The sequence below is a fragment of the Maylandia zebra genome, linkage group LG2 (assembly GCF_041146795.1).
Source record: "Maylandia zebra isolate NMK-2024a linkage group LG2, Mzebra_GT3a, whole genome shotgun sequence".
In the NCBI taxonomy this organism is placed as follows: Eukaryota; Metazoa; Chordata; class Actinopteri; order Cichliformes; family Cichlidae; genus Maylandia; species Maylandia zebra.
This window is the reverse complement of record NC_135168.1, coordinates 45,655,544-45,676,471: the sequence shown is the minus strand read 5'-3', so window position 1 is coordinate 45,676,471 and position 20,928 is coordinate 45,655,544. Positions and strand designations below refer to the sequence as shown.

At 41.2% G+C, this 20,928-nt stretch overlaps 2 protein-coding genes across 4 annotated transcripts; both read right to left on the bottom strand.

Moving 5' to 3' along the window:
• Position 1: 1 nt before the first annotated feature.
• On the bottom strand, positions 2-8,602 carry nox1 (NADPH oxidase 1). 3 transcript variants are annotated; one of them, XM_004545723.3, is made up of 13 exons: positions 8,368-8,602; positions 7,776-7,871; positions 6,757-6,867; positions 5,998-6,082; positions 5,120-5,265; positions 4,543-4,736; positions 4,327-4,453; positions 4,154-4,246; positions 3,833-4,074; positions 2,255-2,417; positions 1,817-1,963; positions 1,577-1,701; positions 2-952 (listed from the first exon to the last, which is right to left on the bottom strand). In XM_004545723.3, the coding sequence occupies exons 1-13, from the start codon at positions 8,410-8,412 to the stop codon at positions 826-828; spliced, it is 1,701 nt and encodes a 566-aa protein (XP_004545780.1). In that variant the 5' UTR covers positions 8,413-8,602; the 3' UTR covers positions 2-825. The 3 variants fall into 3 exon arrangements, with proteins under 3 accessions (XP_004545780.1, XP_076731508.1, XP_076731507.1); XM_076875393.1 differs by lacking the exon at positions 8,368-8,602 and having other exon boundaries at positions 6,757-6,847; positions 7,776-7,794; XM_076875392.1 differs by lacking the exons at positions 7,776-7,871; positions 8,368-8,602 and adding an exon at positions 6,979-7,005.
• Positions 8,603-8,778: 176 nt separating this feature from the next.
• Positions 8,779-20,839, bottom strand: xkrx (XK related X-linked). The gene is made up of 3 exons (XM_004545719.6): positions 20,489-20,839; positions 14,182-14,441; positions 8,779-10,453 (listed from the first exon to the last, which is right to left on the bottom strand). The coding sequence occupies exons 1-3, from the start codon at positions 20,836-20,838 to the stop codon at positions 9,588-9,590; spliced, it is 1,476 nt and encodes a 491-aa protein (XP_004545776.3). The 5' UTR covers position 20,839; the 3' UTR covers positions 8,779-9,587.
• Positions 20,840-20,928: the final 89 nt, after the last annotated feature.

The window sequence follows — 20,928 nt, the reverse complement described above, 5'->3', positions numbered from 1 at the left end:
ATTGCCTTTATTTTCTTTTATTCATGAGAAATTATTTACAAGAAAAACAGCAGGTGAATTGTTTTCTTCCACATCTTTAGAGGATCATTGACCACTAACTTTAATGACTGGCATGGTTTTATCTTTCACGTTTTTCTGATAAGGAAACGCTCGAATACAGGAGGTCGTAATTGCGCCTCATATTTTTCCAGTAAACCTGTTTCCTGGTAAACTCCTGCCAAGAAAAATAATTTTTTTTGTGTCCTGTTACATGCATGCATTCAAACAATGGGTTATATACAGTAGAAACCGTGCATCAGCCGTGTAATCAGTTGTCTTGAGTGGAAGATAAACGATTATAAGATCATAATGAATAGTAAATATACTCCATTTGTGAGTATTTTGTAAAGTAAAAGTTTTTCACGTTCTGTCAACACCTTCATATTCAGTAGATCTAAGAACCAAGGTCCTCATCTTAATAACAGCATAAATCGTCCCTGTAACTTTAGTCAAGTACTACAATAATGCAGCCTAATATGACACAAATATATACATATATATATATAATATATATATGTAGCCTCAGTGATTCCTTACTTCACAATGGTAAAAATGGGGCAAATCCCTGAGCACCACTGATTAAAATGACCCAACATGCCTCTGTACTCCCTTCAGAGTAGATGGAGGAAGGTCTGTAAACACTCGTCCTGTCACGCTGGTTTTCCTCGATGTTTTGACATTTCTCTTCTGAAGCGAGACAAAGTTCCAACTGATTGTTATCCTTTGAATATGTAAACGTGCGCTTCCTGTTTTTCTCTCGTTTGCTTATTTTTTTTTTTTTTTTGCTCAGAAGTTCTCCTTGTTGAAGTAAAATCTGGTCTTGCGAGGATCCACGTCTGAGTATTTGGCACATTTCTTCTCCAGGACTTTCCCCAGAGCTTCAGGGCCGCACAAGAAAGTTCCCACAATGGACCTAAAACACACAGAAAAATAAAACAAAGCTGCTTTATCATTCAAACTTTTATTCCATTCATTTATTTTACAGCTATGAAAACGTGCTCGTTTTCAGATTCTACATGCTGTTACAATCAATAAAACACACAGTGGATTCAGCCTCCTGCAGTTTTTGTGTAGTTGAGGTTGTAGGCTTTATATTTAAGCAGTTTAAAAGGTCAAAGTCTATTAATTCAGACTTAATAATCCATAATGACAAAATTAAACTTTTTTAGTCTTTCCCTCAAGTGTAATGCACAATATATTAAATATTATTTCATTATTAAGATGACATTTGAGACAATATCATCTTTACATTAATATTATTAGACCCAACATATTGAAATAAGCAGATTTCACTGTGCGAGAATTTATAAAATCATTATCTTTATTATCAGTGAAATGAAAAAGTAGGTAGTTCAGGCCATATAAATGCAACAGAGTTGAGCTATTTTAGTTAACTGGAGAAATATACAGAACTAATGGCATTTTCGCTCTGAAATATTTAAATTTTCAAAGCTTTAAGGTAACTTTTGAAAAGTTCTTGTTCTTCTGAGTCTTTTTAAGCACTTGTTTGAATCCAGAGAATTTTTTTTAAGCTTACGTGGGGTTCTCTTTGCGGACTTGTTCAAACTCCTTGTCCCAGATGGGCCGGCCATAGTGAGTCTTCTGTTTGAGCCCAGTGACTACATCAGTGTCCTTATCAAAGTGAACCATAACGTGAGTAGCCTGTGGAGGGAGAGAAAAAAAAACCCCACTGAGCTTGAGATGAAATGACATCAAACTGCTGTTGTGGACTTTGGTCTGAGGGTGGAGTAGGTTGATGACTGATTCACACACGTACGTGACTCTGATCCCATCCAGTCAAGTAGAGTTTATAGGTGAGGAAATCCCCCATGCCTCTCTCCTCCATCTCTTTCTCCAGCACCTGTAGAAGGTCGGCAAACCACTCAAAGGCGTGCGTTTCCCGACAGAGCCAGTAGAAATAAATCTGAAACCAGGAAGCAAATGCATGTTAAACAATGACTCATCCTCTGGCATGGGTGTGCTGTTTCAAACACAAGCGTCTTTATTTACAGGACAATTGAAGGCCCTGTGTTAGGTTTGAATAGAAGAAGTGAGCTGGTTTGATCTCACACAAACATAAGGTCAAAAGCATTTAGTAACTAACACTAAGGTTATTGTTGTCCCAACCTTGGGGATAAAGAAATAATCTTTATATGAATTGGTTTCATCCATTTCATAATAAACAGGCTGATGGGGAGCAGTTGGGTTAAGTTACCTTCCTGGTGCGCAGTTTAGGATCAGAGTCTTTGAACTTGTACCAGATGGACTTGAGGATGGAGGCAAATGGAGTGACGCCGATGCCAGCACCGATCAGCATGCTGACCTCGTAGTCGAACACATCCTCGCTGGCTGTGCCAAAAGGTCCATCCACGCCCAACCTGAGGGCAAAAAGAATTTTTTTTAACAAGAAAAATAAACTACAGGTTTTGAGACGTCTTCAAAGAGCTAGTTGTAGGTCGTCAAGAAACGAGTTGCTGGATGTGACTTTGGACGTCAGTATCAGTTTGTAAAGGTTTTGATTTTTTTGCAGTTTCCTGTGGCGCACTCCAAGGCTCCCACTTAGGCTTGTTATAGTTTAAATATACATGTATTGTTGCTTATTGCTACGCTATAATCTTCAGTTTTTGTTTGTTTGTTTGGAGGATGTACTATTTTGAATGGCAACACAATTTTTCCAGTTACATAACAGAATGGCAATTTTTTTTCAGCAATAATCAAAAACAATTAAAGTACTAGTAGTACTCGTTAAACCAACTCTTTGGTGTAACTAGGGAATTTGTCTGAAACATGAGTGTCATTTATGACTGTGTCAAAATTCACAAATTCATTTGCAATATGCATTTATTAGCATTTGTCTTTGTTATATTAGCTAACTAACATGACAATCATAGCCATAAGTGAGCCTTGCAACACACGAGTCATGTCAGACTTAGCAGTCCCATTTAATTAAAGCCCTTTATTTCAGACCAAATTTAATTGTAAAGTTGATGTTGCTATGTCGTGCACTTATTGTGCATTTTTGTGGGCGACTCTGTCCGTCTCACCTAAGTTTCAAACTGCATTCCTGAACTTTGGAGACGACTGCTGGGAAATCTGTTTTTAAATTTGTATAAGTAGGTAATCTGGATAAATGCCACATACCAATCCACACCCTTTTTAACCTCAGCTAAATTGCAGTGGCTGTTTCTTTTTATGCATGCACAATACTCATTCATACAAAGAGTGAAACTGTAATCTCACTGCAAAGATTTCAAAAATACCGTTTGATCCTTGGCTCTAAAAGACAACACTGTAACAAAGTGCAAACTGGAATCTGGTACAATAAAAACCCTTGAAAAAAGCTGCAATGTTGATCTTGTGAGAAAACTTAGTTACCATGGATCTCATTACAGTGAATAAACGTTCCATATATGTGGGTTAGTTGGCTTAACAGCCTCCATTAAAGTATCTGGAAACATGAAATTTGATTTCTCCTAAAAATGTTTAATAATGGCATCAGTCCGGATACTTTGTACACAGTTATGCACGCTTACACTGTATACAAGTTGAAGCTGGGATCACCTGATGCAATCCGAGTTTGTTATCTTGCTCAGAGATGCTTTGACATTTGGACTCTTTCTTCAGAGTCACGTATTTGCGTGTTGTTACAGTTTTAGACAAAAACAATAGTTTTGATTTTACCCAGAAAAATTAGAAGCTTAAAAAAAACAAAACAAATTACAGGTAGCAATAGTTACCTCCTCATGAAACATCTACAGTAACAGATTGGATAAGGTCAGATTGTTTGACTCACTTGGGTCCCTCTGCTCCCTCTGGTACCTTCTTCATGATTTCAATGAGTTTGTCGGTCCAGTCGCCTGCGGAGCGGATGTGGACGCTGAAGAAATCCTCCTCGGGCGCAGACGTCATGGTGAACGGGTGCCACTCCAGCTGTGAGATGGCTGGGCAGTTGACGAAGACATACTGACCCACCTCCATTTTGAAACCATTCTTTATCAGCTGCAGCTCCAGCACTTTAGAGGGTCGCATGACAATCTGAAGACAAAGCACATGGATTAGGATCACATGCAAAAAAAGTGGAAGAAGCAGCAGGTGAAATGTGAGTCTAGCATACCTTCTTGTATTGTACTCTCTGCATGTAACGAATGAAACGAACCAGGCGCTCACAGAGATAAATAACCATCGGGCCAATCACATACATCCAGGTCTGAAAAAAACCAAGAAGAGGTTAACGAGGTTTCACTGATGAAGGTTTTAATTTACTACTCTCTGTACAAAAGGACAAACCTGTGGAAACCCTCCTGCAAACTGAGGGATGGGACACTCAGGAATCTGTCCCCAGTCATCAGGGTGATCTTTACAGAAAGTTGTGTTGTGTGGTGGATTTGTCCTCTGCTGGCTCCTCACAATGCGCCTGCAGGTGCAAATTGCACAAATGAAACCTGCTTGCAAAAATAACAACACGCAAGCCAAAGTCAACAAAGGCTGAAGCCTGTCTCGTACCCGGCTCCGTGGAAGACGAGACCAGCGAAGAAGATGATGAAGAGGTGGTGCGTGTACCAGAACACTTCAAAGTAGCTGCGTCTGATGACCTCCATGGAGGAGGTGATGATGAGGATGAGCGCGAGAGTGATGACGACACCAGTGAGGCCGGCGATGGTGGTGAAGGCAAAGTAGGTGGGAATCTGCTGAGGATCCTGAGACACAAGCAGACGCGTGAGCTTTCAGGTCTTGGTCACAGTGTTCACATGTCCAGCTGATCCATTAGCAGAGCAGAACTCCCCTTTAAGTTTGCAAGCGGCACATTTATAAGTTGCTTTATTTAAATTGTATTATTATTTTGTCTTCATTAGACACAGTAAAAGGGTCTCAGGTCAAAAATGAACCTGGGTTACCTACATTTAAGTCATGAGACACGCGGTCATCTGCTCCACCTGTGAGCGAAAGCGGCACCCCCACATTTTGCAGTTTGATAAATGATAAGTATGAGTCCTGTTATTTGTTTTATGCAAAGCTCTGTATTTGTTGAGAGATGCGTTTCATTTCATGTCAGTTTCGGAGCAATCCGTAGATGACTTACAAGGTTGGTTATACGGACTGGATTCAGGTAGGTGGTGTTTTCTGTGTCAGCCAGATCGGACAGAGCGGTGCTGAGCTCGTCGTCAAGACCTTGTCTACTGTTGTTGTACCGCTCCAGGTTGAACAAGTGAGCGATCGTATGAACAGCTGTGACAAGACACAGAGGAGACACGTCACGGCTGCTTTATGTAGTTTTGTATTTGTTTGCAAAAAAAAAAAAAAGTGTTTTTAACAAGTTGATCAAAGGAAACAGTTCAAGCTTTCTGAGTTTCAAATATTTGCAGTCGTTCGTTTGAGAAAAGGTTTTTGTTATCATATGTTCTTAGTCATTTCCCTGTAACTTGTCTTGCCAAAATTAATTCCAGATCTTTACATATCACTTGTTGACTTGTTGTGTGTGTTGTGTGTGTGGCTGCGTGATTGAGGGAAGGAAGGGAGAAAAATTAATCTTTCTGTCAGTTTTACTGTAACTTCACAATAGACTGAGATACGTGTTACTGTGAGACTTGAGTAAACATGTGCTTATCACTCATGTAGGCACATTTGCAGAGTGTGGCGAATAGTTAACCACACCCATGCACGGGTGTCATTTTCTTTTCAAAAACACATTTTTGAAAAGAAAATGAGAAGTTTGTCTCTTTGTCTTTTATTGTTGGAGCATAATTCATGTCGCTATGACTATAGCACAACTATAGCACCTGAAAAACAAAACAAAAATAGACAGAAACAACATTGAAATGTCATCTTTAAACGGAAGAATATTGCCAGATTTTATTCCAATATCTACTTAAAAGAGACATAAGATACATGAGGAGGAACAGACGCACAATTTCACCTTACATTGCGTTTACTATATAAATTAAATTCACCATTACATACCTGTCATCAGAGCGATCATGTATGCCACCAGCTTGTGGAAAGTCAAATTCTTGTCCAATTGTTTCCTCATTGTTCTGCTGCAACGCTGAAAAGACAAAGAAAGAAAGGGAGTGAATGGCAAAACATGGGAGTGACATTATTACAAAACAGAAAGCTACTCAACCTGATGAGTTATCCTTTCTCTGTAATAATCTCAGCGAGCAGTAAAAAGTAACTTAAGCTCTAAGCACAAAGCAAATTGAACCTTACATAGTTTGACAGCATGAGAAACCTGCACAAGCATGCAGAGAACATGCAAACTCATCACAAAACAGACATGAGATGTCAGGGGTTTGATTCCAGGACGCCTTACGAGTGCACCACATTGTTATGCTGGTTAATGGTGTCTGAGGTTGTGGGTGGCCACCTGACCAGTTTTGGGGGTTTATTTTTGCAGCCAGCACAGATGGTACCTTCCCAAAGAAAAACGTACTATAGCCTAAGAACTATTAGACTTAATCGTTACTATATACAATAATGGACTTCTATACATTTTACATCAGATGAAAACTTTGGTTGTTAGATTCAGATAATTATTTATTAAAAGCTAGACATGAGAATAACAAAAAAAAAAAAAGAGTATTTCTTTGTACCCCCCCTTCCCTGTTAATGCAGATTACATTTTTACATAGCCGATCCAGTAATTTAGGTCAGTATCGGACCGATGTCGATACATAATATCGGATCGGTCCATCCTTAATGAAAGCATGAGGAACTTACCACAAAAGAGCCTCGGAGCAGAGACAGCAGGTTCCTGCACACTGGGAGGAGGATGAGCATGCAGTTAAAGTTGAGAACAGCTGCAGGAGCTCTGGCCCAAGGCAAAGCAGACTAAAATAAAAAGCATCTTCATATGAGCATCATTTCACAAAAATCACAGAGGGTAATAGTCATTGCATTTTTTAATATACTTAAGTTCCTATTTCCATTTAAAGGCGTTACCCTCCACCACATTTGCCTTATTGCTGGACCTGGCCTCTCACTGTTGCTAAAAAAAAAAAGTCTGCTGTCAGTTAGAGAAATTTCCCCCTTAAATTTTACACATTGCTTATTTAAATAACCATTTGGGGTCCAACGATATTGAATTTTTAATATGGCAACATTCTAAGAAGTACTTCTGTGTGATTGCATGGGGCTTGAACACATCAAGTTGCAGTTTACATGAATTAAAATACATTCGGTGTGTAATAAAGACATTTATGCAAAAAGAAGAATATTTTGCCTCCACATCTCACAACTTATGGGCAGATCAAGGTACATGCTTCTGAGTCATATGGGGTTTTAATTAATACACTGTATTTAAAAATCAGTTGAGATCGAAGTTACAAACAAACGTACTTTTATTGCTATATTATATGTTTCTCTGACAGTTTAGCTTAATCTCTTGGAGATGAACGGTTGAAGACACGTTCAAAAACCATCATCTTTACAAGAATGGGACAGACAACACTCTCCAAACGACGCACTATACATAAAGGGGAAAACATATATATACAAATAGTCTATGTGTGACTTAAAGTCGCTTTTCTTCTATATTATTGCAATTCGTACTTGTCAGGGTTGATGCAGTTTAACATAGTTTCGACACAGAGCATTTAAGTTAAAAGCTCAACACCATTGCTGTTCTCAGCTATTTACATCCCCGTTCGTCTGAACTTAAGTTCACTTAAAGAAGAGAAGCAGTAATTGTTTTTGGTAAAAGTAATGAACCGAGCATCATAACAAAGATCTTTACTCACCCCTAAAAGATGACGCGTGTAGAAGAACTGCGGCCCCAAGTCGTAGAAGAAATAAAAATACACAAAAAGGAAGATGTTGATGGCCATCCACACAAACTGCAAACATAACCAGAACAATGTTTCCATCACACAATGGTTGCAAGCATTGAAAAAGGGGCGATCGTGGCTCAAGAGTTGGGAGTTCGCCTTGTAATCGGAAGGTTGCCGGTTCGAGCCCCGGCTTGGACAGTCTCGGTCGTTGTGTCCTTGGGCAAGACACTTCACCCGTTGCCTACTGGTGGTGGTCAGAGGGCCCGGTGGCGCCAGTGTTCAGCAGCCTCGCCTCTGTCAGTGCGCCCCAGGGTGGCTGTGGCTACATTGTAGCTTGCCATCACCAGTGTGTGAATGGGTGGATGACAGGTTGTGTAAAGCGCTTTGGGGTCCTTAGGGACTAGAAAAGCGCTATACAAATACAGGCCATTTACCATTTTACCATTTATTTGAAATACGTGACTTTGCGCGCAAAAGCTGTGCGTAAATGTCCCACATCTGCGTTTACAAAACCCCTCCGTTGAAAACTGAAATCGCAAACGTGTGAATATGAAAAACTTACCAGTATGAAGGCTGAAAAGCCGTAGTTGACAATGCAGTTCGCCATGTTCAGCTCTTTATCTCGACTCGAGCAGCTTCACTGCATCCTTTAAGCTGCTGGCACTTTTATTTCATCCCTGCTTGTCTGGACTCCTCCTTCATTTACAGGTGTGTGATGGTGACGAGACAAGGAAACAAAAGCAGCAGAGGCTGAAATTGCGCTGTTCAGGAAGTTTTCCTGAGTCTTGCTGATCGCATTCCTACCTCCCGGAAACTGGGTCAACTGTCATGGATGGCAGGAATGAGGAAGTATATGTTGCACAATACGATATATCTCACTTCGCTGATCGGCTATGCAAGTTGTTCTATGGCAAGAAAAGGTGTACTGCTGTATATGTAAATGTAATAAAAGAAAAATAAACAAAAGCAAGCCTGAATATTCAGATATAATTTTATTTATTGTTCAAGTAACACAGTAGTAGCAGTGAAGGCACTGTTTTAACAGGACAAAACATTAAAAAATAAGAATGACTTTTAAAGCACTTCAATAAAATAGAAGCTCATCAGTGTCAGTCTCCTTAATGCAACATCAAAAATAAGGCTAGTTCTCAGTTTCCTGTGTGTTACACAAGACACAAAAATATTCTCATAGGCTTTTAGACATTTGTAATTTTCTGTTTCACAACACAAAGCCCCCCCTTTTCTTTTTAAACAAAAGCCAGCCACAGTGGACAATGAACAAGACGAGGCATTCATCACAGCAGTTGGTATGAGGAAGATAAATTCATCTTCTGACCTTTACTTGTCATCCTCCTGTTAGTGTGTTTTTACTTTTTTCCCTGTTAATAAGTCTCCTACTTCAGATGCAAACCTGTGCAAAAGGGCCTTCATGCTATGAAAACCCTGAGATTAAGTAAACAGTGTGGTCTCCTGGTCGATGTTTGGGACACTCCACTTGGCACGTTTCCCCTCACACCTGGCTCAGGCGGCCCTCTCAACAGCGGCCTTTGTGTGTCGCTGCATATCTCGGCACGCTACATTATTTCGTGTACCGACCTTTGTGGGGCCCTCAGTGTATGGGACACCAGGAGTCACCCTAAATACCTTACAGAACGAGAAGTTTGAACTGAAGAGAAAAAGGCAAAAGTTTGTTCTCTGACATGCCACCTCACTTTCTCTGAAAAAACACACATATTAGCTACTCCAGACTTTGTTCAGCGATGCACCTTTATATTAGATTACTTAGGCCGCCTCCATCATATCGTCAACAATAGCCGTCTCCCGCTCTCCAAGCTGGCTGGTGAGGTCAGGAGGTTGTGAACCCTGAGTGTCCAGCAGCTCCACCGGCTCCTCCGCCCCAACCACCATGGTGGCTGACGTAGAGTACGAGTGTGCCGGCTTCCCTCGACTCCCCTGCTCTCCACGCCTTTTTTTATGGCAGCAGACGCAGTGCAGGCAGTCGTGGACGTTGTACTTGAAGAGGCATCTGAAAGGGTGGAAAAACTGGTAGAAGAGCAGCATGAAGAGCACAGCCAGGCTGTAGCAGACCAGCAGCTGGACCACCAACAGCGGGGCGCACACATACTCATAAAAGTCTGACTTGAAGAAGTACCAGAGCGTGATGAGGAGGAAGTTCTCAATAAAGCGCCCACAGTAGTACATGGCCAGGCGGCCCCATTGCTGCCTTTTCTCGATGAGCTCTTGATGGGTGAGGTCAAGCTGCACCGCCGACCAGCAGAAGATGTTTATGCAGGCGTACAGCAACGTGAACATGCACAGCACCACCACAGTGTCCAGCTTAGAAAAGTTGTTCTCCACATTCTCAGTTAGAGAGCCTTTCCTGGCCCAGAACTCAACCCAGGGGAGGAAGAAGAAGAAAAGAAGGTTAACCATGCCGACAAGGATCGTCCAATGAGTGAGTGCCGTGCTGAAGAGGACCAGCGCCGTGACCCGGGTAGCAATCTCCAAGCCTCTCCAGACAATCATGCACAGGTAAGCACAGGGGCGCAGCTGTAATTTGTAGTCATCGAATCTGATCTGGATGGCCAGAACGCTGCACACGAGGGCCCCGTAGGTGATGGAGATCAGGGTGATGACCATCAGCACCACTGGAAACACAGACACAAGTGACCTGTTAGACTTCTCAAAAATCACAAGAAACTATAAACTGTTACAAAGTAGGTTTATTAACAGTTTGGGCACAGAGAACATGATTTATTCACTTAAAAGGATCAGAATTTAACAGACGGGGGTCTGACACCGCATCAAAATTTCATGTCAACCTGGAAATTCTCAGGAAGTTCATTGACACGAAAATAAGAAATATACTGCAGAGTCTGCAGTGCAATAACTAGAGCATTGCAAAGAGGGAAGCATCAGGTGTTAGAACTAAGTGAAGGTGTCAGAGATCGATCGGTTATTGCAAGGAAAGAGGGGCTCAGCATTAATCTAGTCTTTGTAGGAGCTGAATTTGTTGGCTCCAAATCGAAAGTGTTCACACCATCACTGAAAAAAAAAAAGCACAAGAGCGCCTTCATCAGAAAAACATCTCAACAAAGAAAAACTTCAATCAGTAAAAGTTCATTGGAGAAATGCTCTCTGATACTGCTCTCTGAGACGAGCAGCATCAAGATGGGAAACCAAATCTAATGGTCAGCTGAGACAAAGCAGCATTTCATTGTGAATGATGGAGAAAAGTTCATGCTGCTGATAAAATGTGAGATTTGTTGAAGTAGCAGAAAAAGAACCGGAGAATGGTGGTGAAACATGATGGGGTAAAGCCTTCACTGGATTTAGGGAGATCAACACCAGTCTTTCAAGCAGACATCCATTCATCAGAGACCTGCTTCATTCTCTCGAATGCATTTTTTGGGGAAAGGATTCCCACTGAAGCAGGATAATGAGCACAAAACTTTGAAGGACTACTTGAAATCACTGTTAAGTCACTTGACTTGAACTCCCTCAGAATATTTATGGGACACTAAGAGTGAAAAAGGCAACTTTTCCAGAAATATCCAGATGGATTATCAGGTTTTCCAGAAATGTGTCAAGTCCAAGAAACAACTAAGAAGCACTTATATATTCTGAAGGTCACGATGTAGCTTGCAATTCTGCCAATTCAACAAGATGATATTAGCATTTGAGTTAAAAACAAACAAACTGTTCTTTAACTGCACCAGCAGCATGGCAGGAGGGGAGGAGAAGTTGGGCTGTTGGCCTGGGTATCATTCTCTTCCACTCTGAACAATCTCAACTACTTTTAGATGGACAGAGGGAAAAAAAGTCTTTCCTCTAGTGCCATCATCAGGTCAAAATTTCAAGTTGTCCTAAAAGCAGTGCAAAGACTGACGTGTTAACAAGCTAAACAGTGAGAATGTGCTTTCTTACATGCTCCGTAGACCTTCTGTGTTGTCTGTCTGTGGCTTATTTACTGCTCTTGCACATAATATACCTCCTACTTCCAGAACATCATGAAAAAAATGTTTTAATTGCAAAACAGGTTGAATTTTAGTTATTTTTAGTTTGTTAATTTTAGCCACAGGACATCTATACTTTGCCACACATACCTAAAAATAATGTTTAATAAAACAAAATTAAATTTTATTATTTTTTTTAGTCACTATTCTTTGGTAAAGGGCAAAATAATATAATCATGTCCAGATGTTTTGGCAGAGGCAGATGAGAAACTGGGACTACTGTGGACGGCTGCACAAGTTAAGGACGTCCACAACAGTCCCAATTTCTCGTGTGGCCCCTCAGGAGCAACGTGGTGACAATCTGAACACTTTCCAACATGATAGTGATGTCTAAAGGGCTCAGAGATGATCAATTAACATTCTGAATTAATGACTAGTAACCTCCCCACATCTTCATCTGCTTAAGAATCCATGGTCGTTTCTTAAAAAGCAAGTGGAAAGGCAGACGCCTACAAATTGATCAGCTCTCAGTCCTGATAAAACTTGAATAGGAATCAATTAGAATTTAGCACAGAAGCTTAAATCCACCATGCAAAAGAGAACTGCATAAATTGTAAAGAAGGACCAACATTGACTCTTTGCATAAATGTAGAAGTCTACAAACCTATGACTTGCTTATGAATGTTCTTCACTTTATTATAAAATCATGTAAAAATAAAAATGGAAACGGCAAAGTGTCAAAAAAGAAGAAACGAGCACAGACAACAGACTGCACACCTCCAGCTTCTCAGCAGCTTTACATTTGCCGTTTTTACGCTTAAGCAGTGTGCAGAAAAAAATCTAGATCTCAATTATTCACAGAAAACAAACAACAACATTTATGCCTGAAAACATGCCTGAAGCTGTAAATAAAAAAAACCCAGAACACCAGTTTGCTTTGGGTCCCAGGAGTTCTTTAAAAACTATTACACCACATCTGCTTGTAAGCACAGATGTCACCAAGCTTAAAGTTAGAGTTTTATATTAGCATATTTTCAATTGTGTAAAATTAGAAAGTAAAAAAAGTTTAAATATACATTGTTAAGAATACATGCCCCAAAGCAACAAAAGTCAGTACACGTTTGAACTATTGCGGTTTAAATCTTGTTTTTTTCCGCCCCCTCCACACTTCTCATCTCTACCTTTTACTTTTTAATGCAAACCCCGTCCTGCTTGGCGTGGAAGTGTAGTTCTTTAACACCGATTTCTATTATTTATCAGGCAATGTTGTTTCCAGTTTGTGTTTTTCTGTCATTTTAGTTTGAAAAACCCAAAATGTTTTCTAAACTTAAGCCAGACAACGCGTCCGGGTCAAAGTTTGACTTGACAATTTTTTCAAGGTGCTTTGGATCACTGTCATGCCTGATCCTTCTCCTTCTGCCAGATTTGTTTTAAAAATGGCAGCAATCCTGTGAGCCAGCATTTTTACACATTCACAGACATTTACGGCGCCATCCATGAATATCATTAACGTAACATCTTTTGCACTTTAACGGCTCCTTACCGTCCAACACCCACCTCTGTGGGTTGACAGCCGACACGATAAGCTAAAATCTGAGCCTAACAAATCCATCTTAACCTCATCTGACAAAAGAACGCACTCTCAATATTCTGCAGACATCAGTTCAGATTATTTTGCAAAGTTTTCCAATAATAGTTTGTGTCAAAATGCAAGCAACGGGCATTTTGTGCATAAAAGGTCGACTCTTTGTGGTTTCTTTCACCACGTCTGAGCTGTCACAGAAACTCAGATTTACACAGAGCTTTTGCTTTTTTGAAATCTCAGAGACAGACTGCACCACTCTCAAGATTCATCCAAGTATTTCCAGAAACACAGCCAACGTGTATCAGATTACTCATGCCATGACTGGTTCTATGCGGTTTGATTCATTTATCCATTTATTTTTAGCTGCTAAACAAACTTCCTGCATGTTTCTCTCTCTTTATGAAGTCGTACAACAACTTTTTTTCAAACTCTGCTGGCATCCTCCTCCGCAGGGTGTCTGCACAGGCGTCTTCCTCAAGGAGCTCAGTTACAACACACACTGAATTACAAAGTCTTGGCTGGCTTGGGAACACCTTGCCATACTCGACAACTTATCTACAGATATTGTAATTACTAAAGGTGATACAACTGTTAACAATGTGACATTTAAATAACATTTTATAGCTCTGCTGTAAATCTCCCAGTATTTGTGGACTGCATTTACATAAACTAACACTGGCAGTTTCTTTGATACACTATCAAATCAAAGTGATGACTCATAGTTATAAAGAGCTGCCAACCTGAATGATTTTCATCATTTTAATATTATTAAGATTTTCTTTTAAAGATACCCTCATACTGGAATAATCATCTGAAACCCCCCCGTGATTCTTACTTCTTGTAGGGAGGATGTATTTCTCCTGGATGGTGGCGTACAGCTGGAGCGTCAGCTGCGGCGTGGAGCCCAGAAAAGCCTGGATGACCGCGGTGCGTTTGAAGGCATTCCTGTGCGTGGCCAGGATGCGCTCCGTTTGGCCAATTTCCCACTCCATCTCTGTCCCCGTTCCCTTCTTCAGCTTGATCTTTCTGGAGATGGTGACATAAGGCTCTTCCTTTTTACCTGCCTTAAAATAGATCACCAGAGCCTCAAAACACCTGAGGAAGAGAGAGAGGCGTGTGTGAGAGTGAGCGAAGTAATGTTTTCACACCAACAGAGGGCAGTGCGATGTTGGGTTTAACTTAGAGGACGCCACGCTGGTATGTTGTGATGTCTGTGTTGTGGAATCAGCACATGAGAGTGTGAGCGCTGAAGGGCAGCAGAGGATCCAAATCAGACGTGTGAGAGGAAAGAAGGGAAAGGATTGGGGCTCATGTGTCGGGAATTTGTTTTTAAAGGTTGGGACATTACGGCACTGACACAACACTGCTCTTATGCATGTCACAGAAGAATGAGCAAGCCTTTGTATGCAAATCACAGCTATAAATGCACACAGCACTGAGAGTCCAGCAGGGGGCACTCAGCAGGAGGACTACCCTGCTCCACAAGGCCTGGATGGATTACCAGAAAGTCTCAGGGTGTGGTTCCCTTAAGGTTTGCAAGGTAAATGCTCTCAGTGTTTGGTCACAGAGGGGGGAAAAAAGCAGTATTCATAAAGAGGGGAAAACAGGTTTTGCACTGAAAAGGATTTCTGTGGAAAATGTATAGCTGCTTGCTTCAAATAAAGCCTCTGAATGCTCAACAAACGTCATGAAAAGGAAAAATAAACTGAATGTGGACTTAGGTGATATAGCCAAAGTGCAAGTATGCCAACACTGTAATAATATTCATTTGAAATAACCAGGAACGGACAGCGCTGTACATCTGTATTCAAAACACAGCCCTCTGAGTATTCCCACCGGAGCACTAAATCTCACATCACTCTATTGGAATGCCTTTTCCGACACTGTTGCTTCAGCTGCTTTTTTCTAGGAAAGCTGTAGTGTTTATGTGATCCACTGTTCAATGCCTGAACTGTGTTTGACCCACACTTAGATGGCAAGTAGGAAAAAAGATCGCATAGTCACTCAGCCTCACACAAGCACACGCATACTTTATTCTTTATGCTGGCAGTCACAGGAAAGCCACTTGACTTTCATGTACAGGATTTGCCACAGCGTTACGGAGAAGACACAATCTGATATCATTTCCTGGAACTCTGGCAGTACAGTAGACTCGGGATGCAAAATGATGGCACTGAACCTGAGCCAGTCTCCACTTAGGAGTCTGTAAAACGACCAAGAGGCAGGCTGAATTTCACTTAGAGAAAGGAAAAAAACAACAACAGCATGACATACAAATGAACCTGCAAAGAGGATCAATACCCCGACTTCAACAGAAGCATCTTATAGATTTATAGAAGGAAACATTGGTTGCTGCTCTGTATTTGCAGTCTAAACATGCAATCTGTCCCCTCAGTGTACAAATACAGCAGCACTGCGGGCCACATACCCCACGAAAGAAGAGGAACTGCCTTTAAAAAACACAAGGTCGAGCAACTCAAGAAATGCTGACATTCCTGACTATATAGGGAAGAAGAGCATTCAGGAAGTTCTTTCAGTAAGTCTTTAGCAACATCCTCCTGTTTTGGTCACTTGGGATTATGCCATCAGCTTCAGTGGCAAAGCCTCCTCAGACTGTTAAGGTTGAGACACATAAGACGCTCAGCATGTTTCAACTAGTCCTGGTTGACAAAAAAGCAATTATGTGTTGTGTATCCCTGGTTTGGTTTCATACACTTAAAGAGACAAGTCAAGACAAGTTTCTCATTAGATAACGTCTTTGTTTTACGTTGACTGTCAGAGTATTTTCAGATGCATGCACCAGTAATACAAGGCTCTGAAAAAAATGGACCATCTATACAGTTATCTGTGAACATCAAGGGTTGAGATTCCTCTCTTGACAGCAGATATGGTATGTCTGACGGTGTGGCCACGAGATCAGCAATTACGCCATCCCTAAGTCACACAGGAAGCCTCCCATCTGAGCCAAGAAGCACCAGAGGTGATTTATTCACAGCAGCGCGGTCCATAATGATGCAGAACAGGATGAGCTGTACTGCAGAAACAATCATGGTGTCTGTTTTCCGGCCTCACTGCTGCACTACCGGCAGGCATCAGATACACAATGGATGATAACTGAAAAGCATTAGACATGCAGTCAGCAGAAAACTGCTTCAAAGGCCATTTTGAATCACTGGCATGAGCAAAGCTTTTTTAGGTGGAGGTGAGATGTGTGCTGGATAGACAGCAACTTATACAGCTGACAGACCCAGCTGTTTTTTGTTAAGATCGGCAGCAGGACCATCCTTGATATTTTCTCCTTTTAATCAGTCACTCTAAGCTCCTTTAAAACACAATCTGAAACTGTTAACATGATCAGGACCCATTTATTAAAGCGCCAAATGTGAAATTATCTATGCCTATTAATTAGAAGGTCCCAATCATGGTTTTTCCCCCTTTTATGTTTTATGCGTACAGTCTACTATAACTTTTGTGCATAACTCACAGTTCTAATATCCTTTAGATGTAATACTTTAAACCGGATTGTTATTTAAAACAATGTCTTCTTCTGATTGGTTCCTTTCATAATCCAGCTACAGGGGTGTTTGAAGTTATTTAGCTGTGACGTGGAAGCAACAACAAACACTTCCTGGCCACTTTGCTAGGTACACCTGTTCAACTGCTTTAAAAATGCAAATGCAAAAACACACAAGGCAGCAGCTCAGTGCATTTAGGAATGTAGATATGACCAGGATGACCTGCTGAAGTTCAAACCAAGCATCAGAATGTGAAAGAAAGGTGATTTAAGTGACTTTGAATGTGGCATGGTTGTTGGTGCCAGGCAGGCTGGTCTGAGTATCTCGGAAACTGCTGATCTACTGGAATTTTCCCCAAACAAACATCTCTAGGGTTTACAGAGGATTGTCTGAAGAAGAGAAAATATGCAGTAAGCATCAGTTCTCTCGCCAAAAAGCCTTTGCTGATTCCAGACAACAGGGGACAATGGCGAGACTGCTTTAAGCTAACAGGAAGGCAGCAGTAACTCAAATTCAACAAAAGGAATGCAGAAGAACATCTCTGAACATGAATCAGATAGGCTACAGCAGCAGAAGACCACACTGGGTGCCGCTTCTGCCAGCTAAGAACCGAAAGTTGAGGCTAGCGTTCACACAGGCTTAACAAAAATCAGACAAGAGAAGATTAGAAAAAGTCTGTCTGGTCCGACCAGTCTGATCATGTCTGCAGCGCCTTTTCAGATGGCAGGGTCAGAATTTGGTGTTAACAACATGAAAGCATCAATCCATCCGACCTTGTGTTATAGTTCAGGCTTCTGCTGCTGCTGGTGGTGATGCAATGGTGTGGGGGATAATGTTTTGGCAGACTTTGGGACTCTTAGTGCCAACTGAGCATCAAGCAAACCAACAGCCTGACTCTGTACTAGTGCTGACCACAGCTACTCCGTTCTGGACACAGTGTGCCCGTCTTCTGATAGCAGCCTCCATAATGGAGGCTTCTCTATCGTCCAGCTCACTCAAGAGAATCAATAAGTCATTAATTAAGATTGTTTTGTCAGGTTACTAAAGCTTGAGTTCATCACCAAGACTCAAAAACACCACATTTGGAGACACATAGTGTGTTGACTGTTTGTCTTAAAGACAGTGTAAAGTTTTTTGTGCAACTTGTAAAAAGTACAGTACTTGAGTAAATGTAGTTAAATTTTTACCAATGTTAAGTTGTGCTTCCTGCTGCTAACATCTCCCAATATCATTCTGTATTACTCTTTCGTGTGGCTTTATCTCTTATATATGTTAATAATTAGATACTAGTGGCTGGATGCCAGATACTGTGGCCTTACTTCATTTACAGTAAGAACCACTGCTCTATTTTGCAATCCAGCATGCAAGTAGATACTCTTTATATGTCGCTGCTACATTGTTATGATTTGCGATGCAATTTTCACTTACTAAAACTGGTAAAACAGGAACAACGTGAGTCTTGAATTCTTTTACCATATTTGAACACTACACTACATAATATAAGCTTAGATCAATAGTGTTGTCTCAGCACTTGAGATTTCCTGACTTTTGATTGGCATTACAAAGCATTGCCTGTGACTGTCATTTATTTATAATTTAATCACAATCTGTTTTTAAATATGTAAATTATGCTCAAATATATTTAAACTGGGATTTTTTTAGGCTTTGCTGAAAGCTGAGCCATAAATTAAGGCAACTTTTAGCCGTGCCTCCTTCTGCAAACTGTTCTTTCCAGGGCACCTAATCTGCAACAGAAGACAAAAGGGTACACGCCCTATAGTTTCACTGTAAATGCACGTCATTACGTCTGAGCACTCCAGAGACAAATCAAAGTTCAGGGAGAGAAACAGGGACGGAAGCATAGGTTTGAAGTTCATGCATGTTTCCTTTCATACATGGTACGCCTCCACCTGTGTTTTCTTACATCAGTCAACATGTGCCAAACAGGTATCTCAGCTCAGATCAACGGACATGGAAGTGCAAGCTGAGCATATTTAAACAGAACTCCTCCCTCTAAAAACGAACTAGCTTTATCAAAGCTAGCATACACTCATTGTTGCTTGACTGAAATGTATGCACTGGTGTTATTTTTTCCTAGATGTGCTCATTTGTCTCACCTACAAGAATAGAATAAAGCATGCGTTATTTCAAGAAACCTTTGCAGCAACATCCAAAACCCCTTTCCTCTTTCTCTTGCCTGACTGGTCTGCAGCACAGAGACCTTTGGATGCCATTAACATAAGATGAGGTCATACTATCGAGTGGCATCAAGTCATAAGTGTGAAACATGTGCTACAAAGGCATGAGTAAGTGTTGTGCAGTCATTTGACAGAGTGACCACAACCGTCGAGCGGTTGGCCATCAGGGAGACTTTCATTTAAAAAAGGCGACGGATATCATCGGACAAGCTGTTTGTTCTGAAGTCTATTACTAGTCAACACACTGAAGGATGTGGGAGGTTGTGATGTTCACTCATCTAGCCTCTTCGTCACAATGGACGCGCTTTCCATCTGGAGTGTGATTCGGTTACCAAACCTGCAAATCTTTATTCAGTGCAAAAACACTGGTTCAACCATAGTGCTGCAAGAGTGAACAGCAAGGGACTGACATCAGTGGATGTGGATATATTTAAGCGTGGCCAAATTAGAGTTCATTACAGCTTTGCAGAGTCAAAGATGACTTCCTGTCGTGTTTGATGAAATGTCAAAAAACAGATATTACAAGAAAAAAGGCAGCTTAAACTCATCTGAGAGGGTAGATTATGAGAATATCTGCCTTACAACCACAGGAGATTATGAGCTATCAAAAATGACTGATAGTCCTATGCAGTTTTCAGTTTACTGGGTACGCGAGCAAAAGCTAATGAAATTTTCCAACGTTTGCAACTGTTAGACTTGTTAGATTTAATTAAAGTGGCAGTTTGTTTGTAGTTCATGAAGGTACTGAACCCTAACCGGTGTTACTTTTCATTTATATCATGCATCTTACGTCTTTAAGCAACTTGTCTCCATAGTTTTCTCCTGCTGCAGAGTCATTCCAGCTCTCAGAGGTTGCTGCCAGGCTTTAATGCATTCTGCAGAACTTGTCAATTTGTAGACCATTAACTGTCCTGCACTGTTCATGGAAACTGGAAGTTGCATGCCCACTTAGGACTTAAGGAGAACTAATGAGATTCAACATGCAAGTTTTCTCTGTTAACTGCTTTGTCTCGAACATGTCAGCAATCAGTGAAAAACCGCTCTTGTTTTTTCAGTTTTAAAAGTCGTACGGTGTTTATATACTGCACTGCAGATAAAGAAACATCAAGTCTGTAAAAATCTGTAACATTATTGCTAAAACATATATTTAACTGTCTGTTTATGTGCTACTTGTCACCGTTTCATGCAGTCAGCAGTGGCTGACATCTAGTGAACTTCCCTACAGTGTAAAATCAAAACTGGAATGACTGGAAATTAAACTGGATTCATGGGTACTGGGGATGTTTTCTTCTGCTTTTAAATGCCCCTAAAATGGTAATTTATCACAGACGAACCTTATTATTGTGGGTAAAAAGGTGTAATAACAAAAATGACAAGCAGTAAAGTATCCTGATTTCAAGCGCACACACTGGCCACGTTTCCCAATTACCTGATAACCGGGCCCAGCAGCAGCAGGTGCAGGAAGAGGACCAGAGGACGGTCCCGACCCAGGTCTCTGTGGATGAAAGTTAAGGCTAGCTGAATGAGCACAGCGGGCACCAGCATGAAGACGATGGTGAAGCTCATCCAGATCACATCCTCGGTGTGATGGTACATGCTGCAGAGCACGGCGGCCGTGATGAACTCAGCGCAGTAGAGCACGGTGGCCAGCACGACGCTGAGGGGAGGACGGGCCCGGCTGTGATTGACCACCAACATGACCCCGTTCTCCGCCACAGAGGAGCACTGCTCCACGTCCGAGATCTCCCCGTCCTGCTCCCCCATGGCCACTTCGCACATAGTAATTTTGATGTTTACGCCACTGAAGTCAGAGTGCCACTTTAATAGGAACCTGCCTCCAAAATATTTCCTTTGATGCGCTGTCCCTCC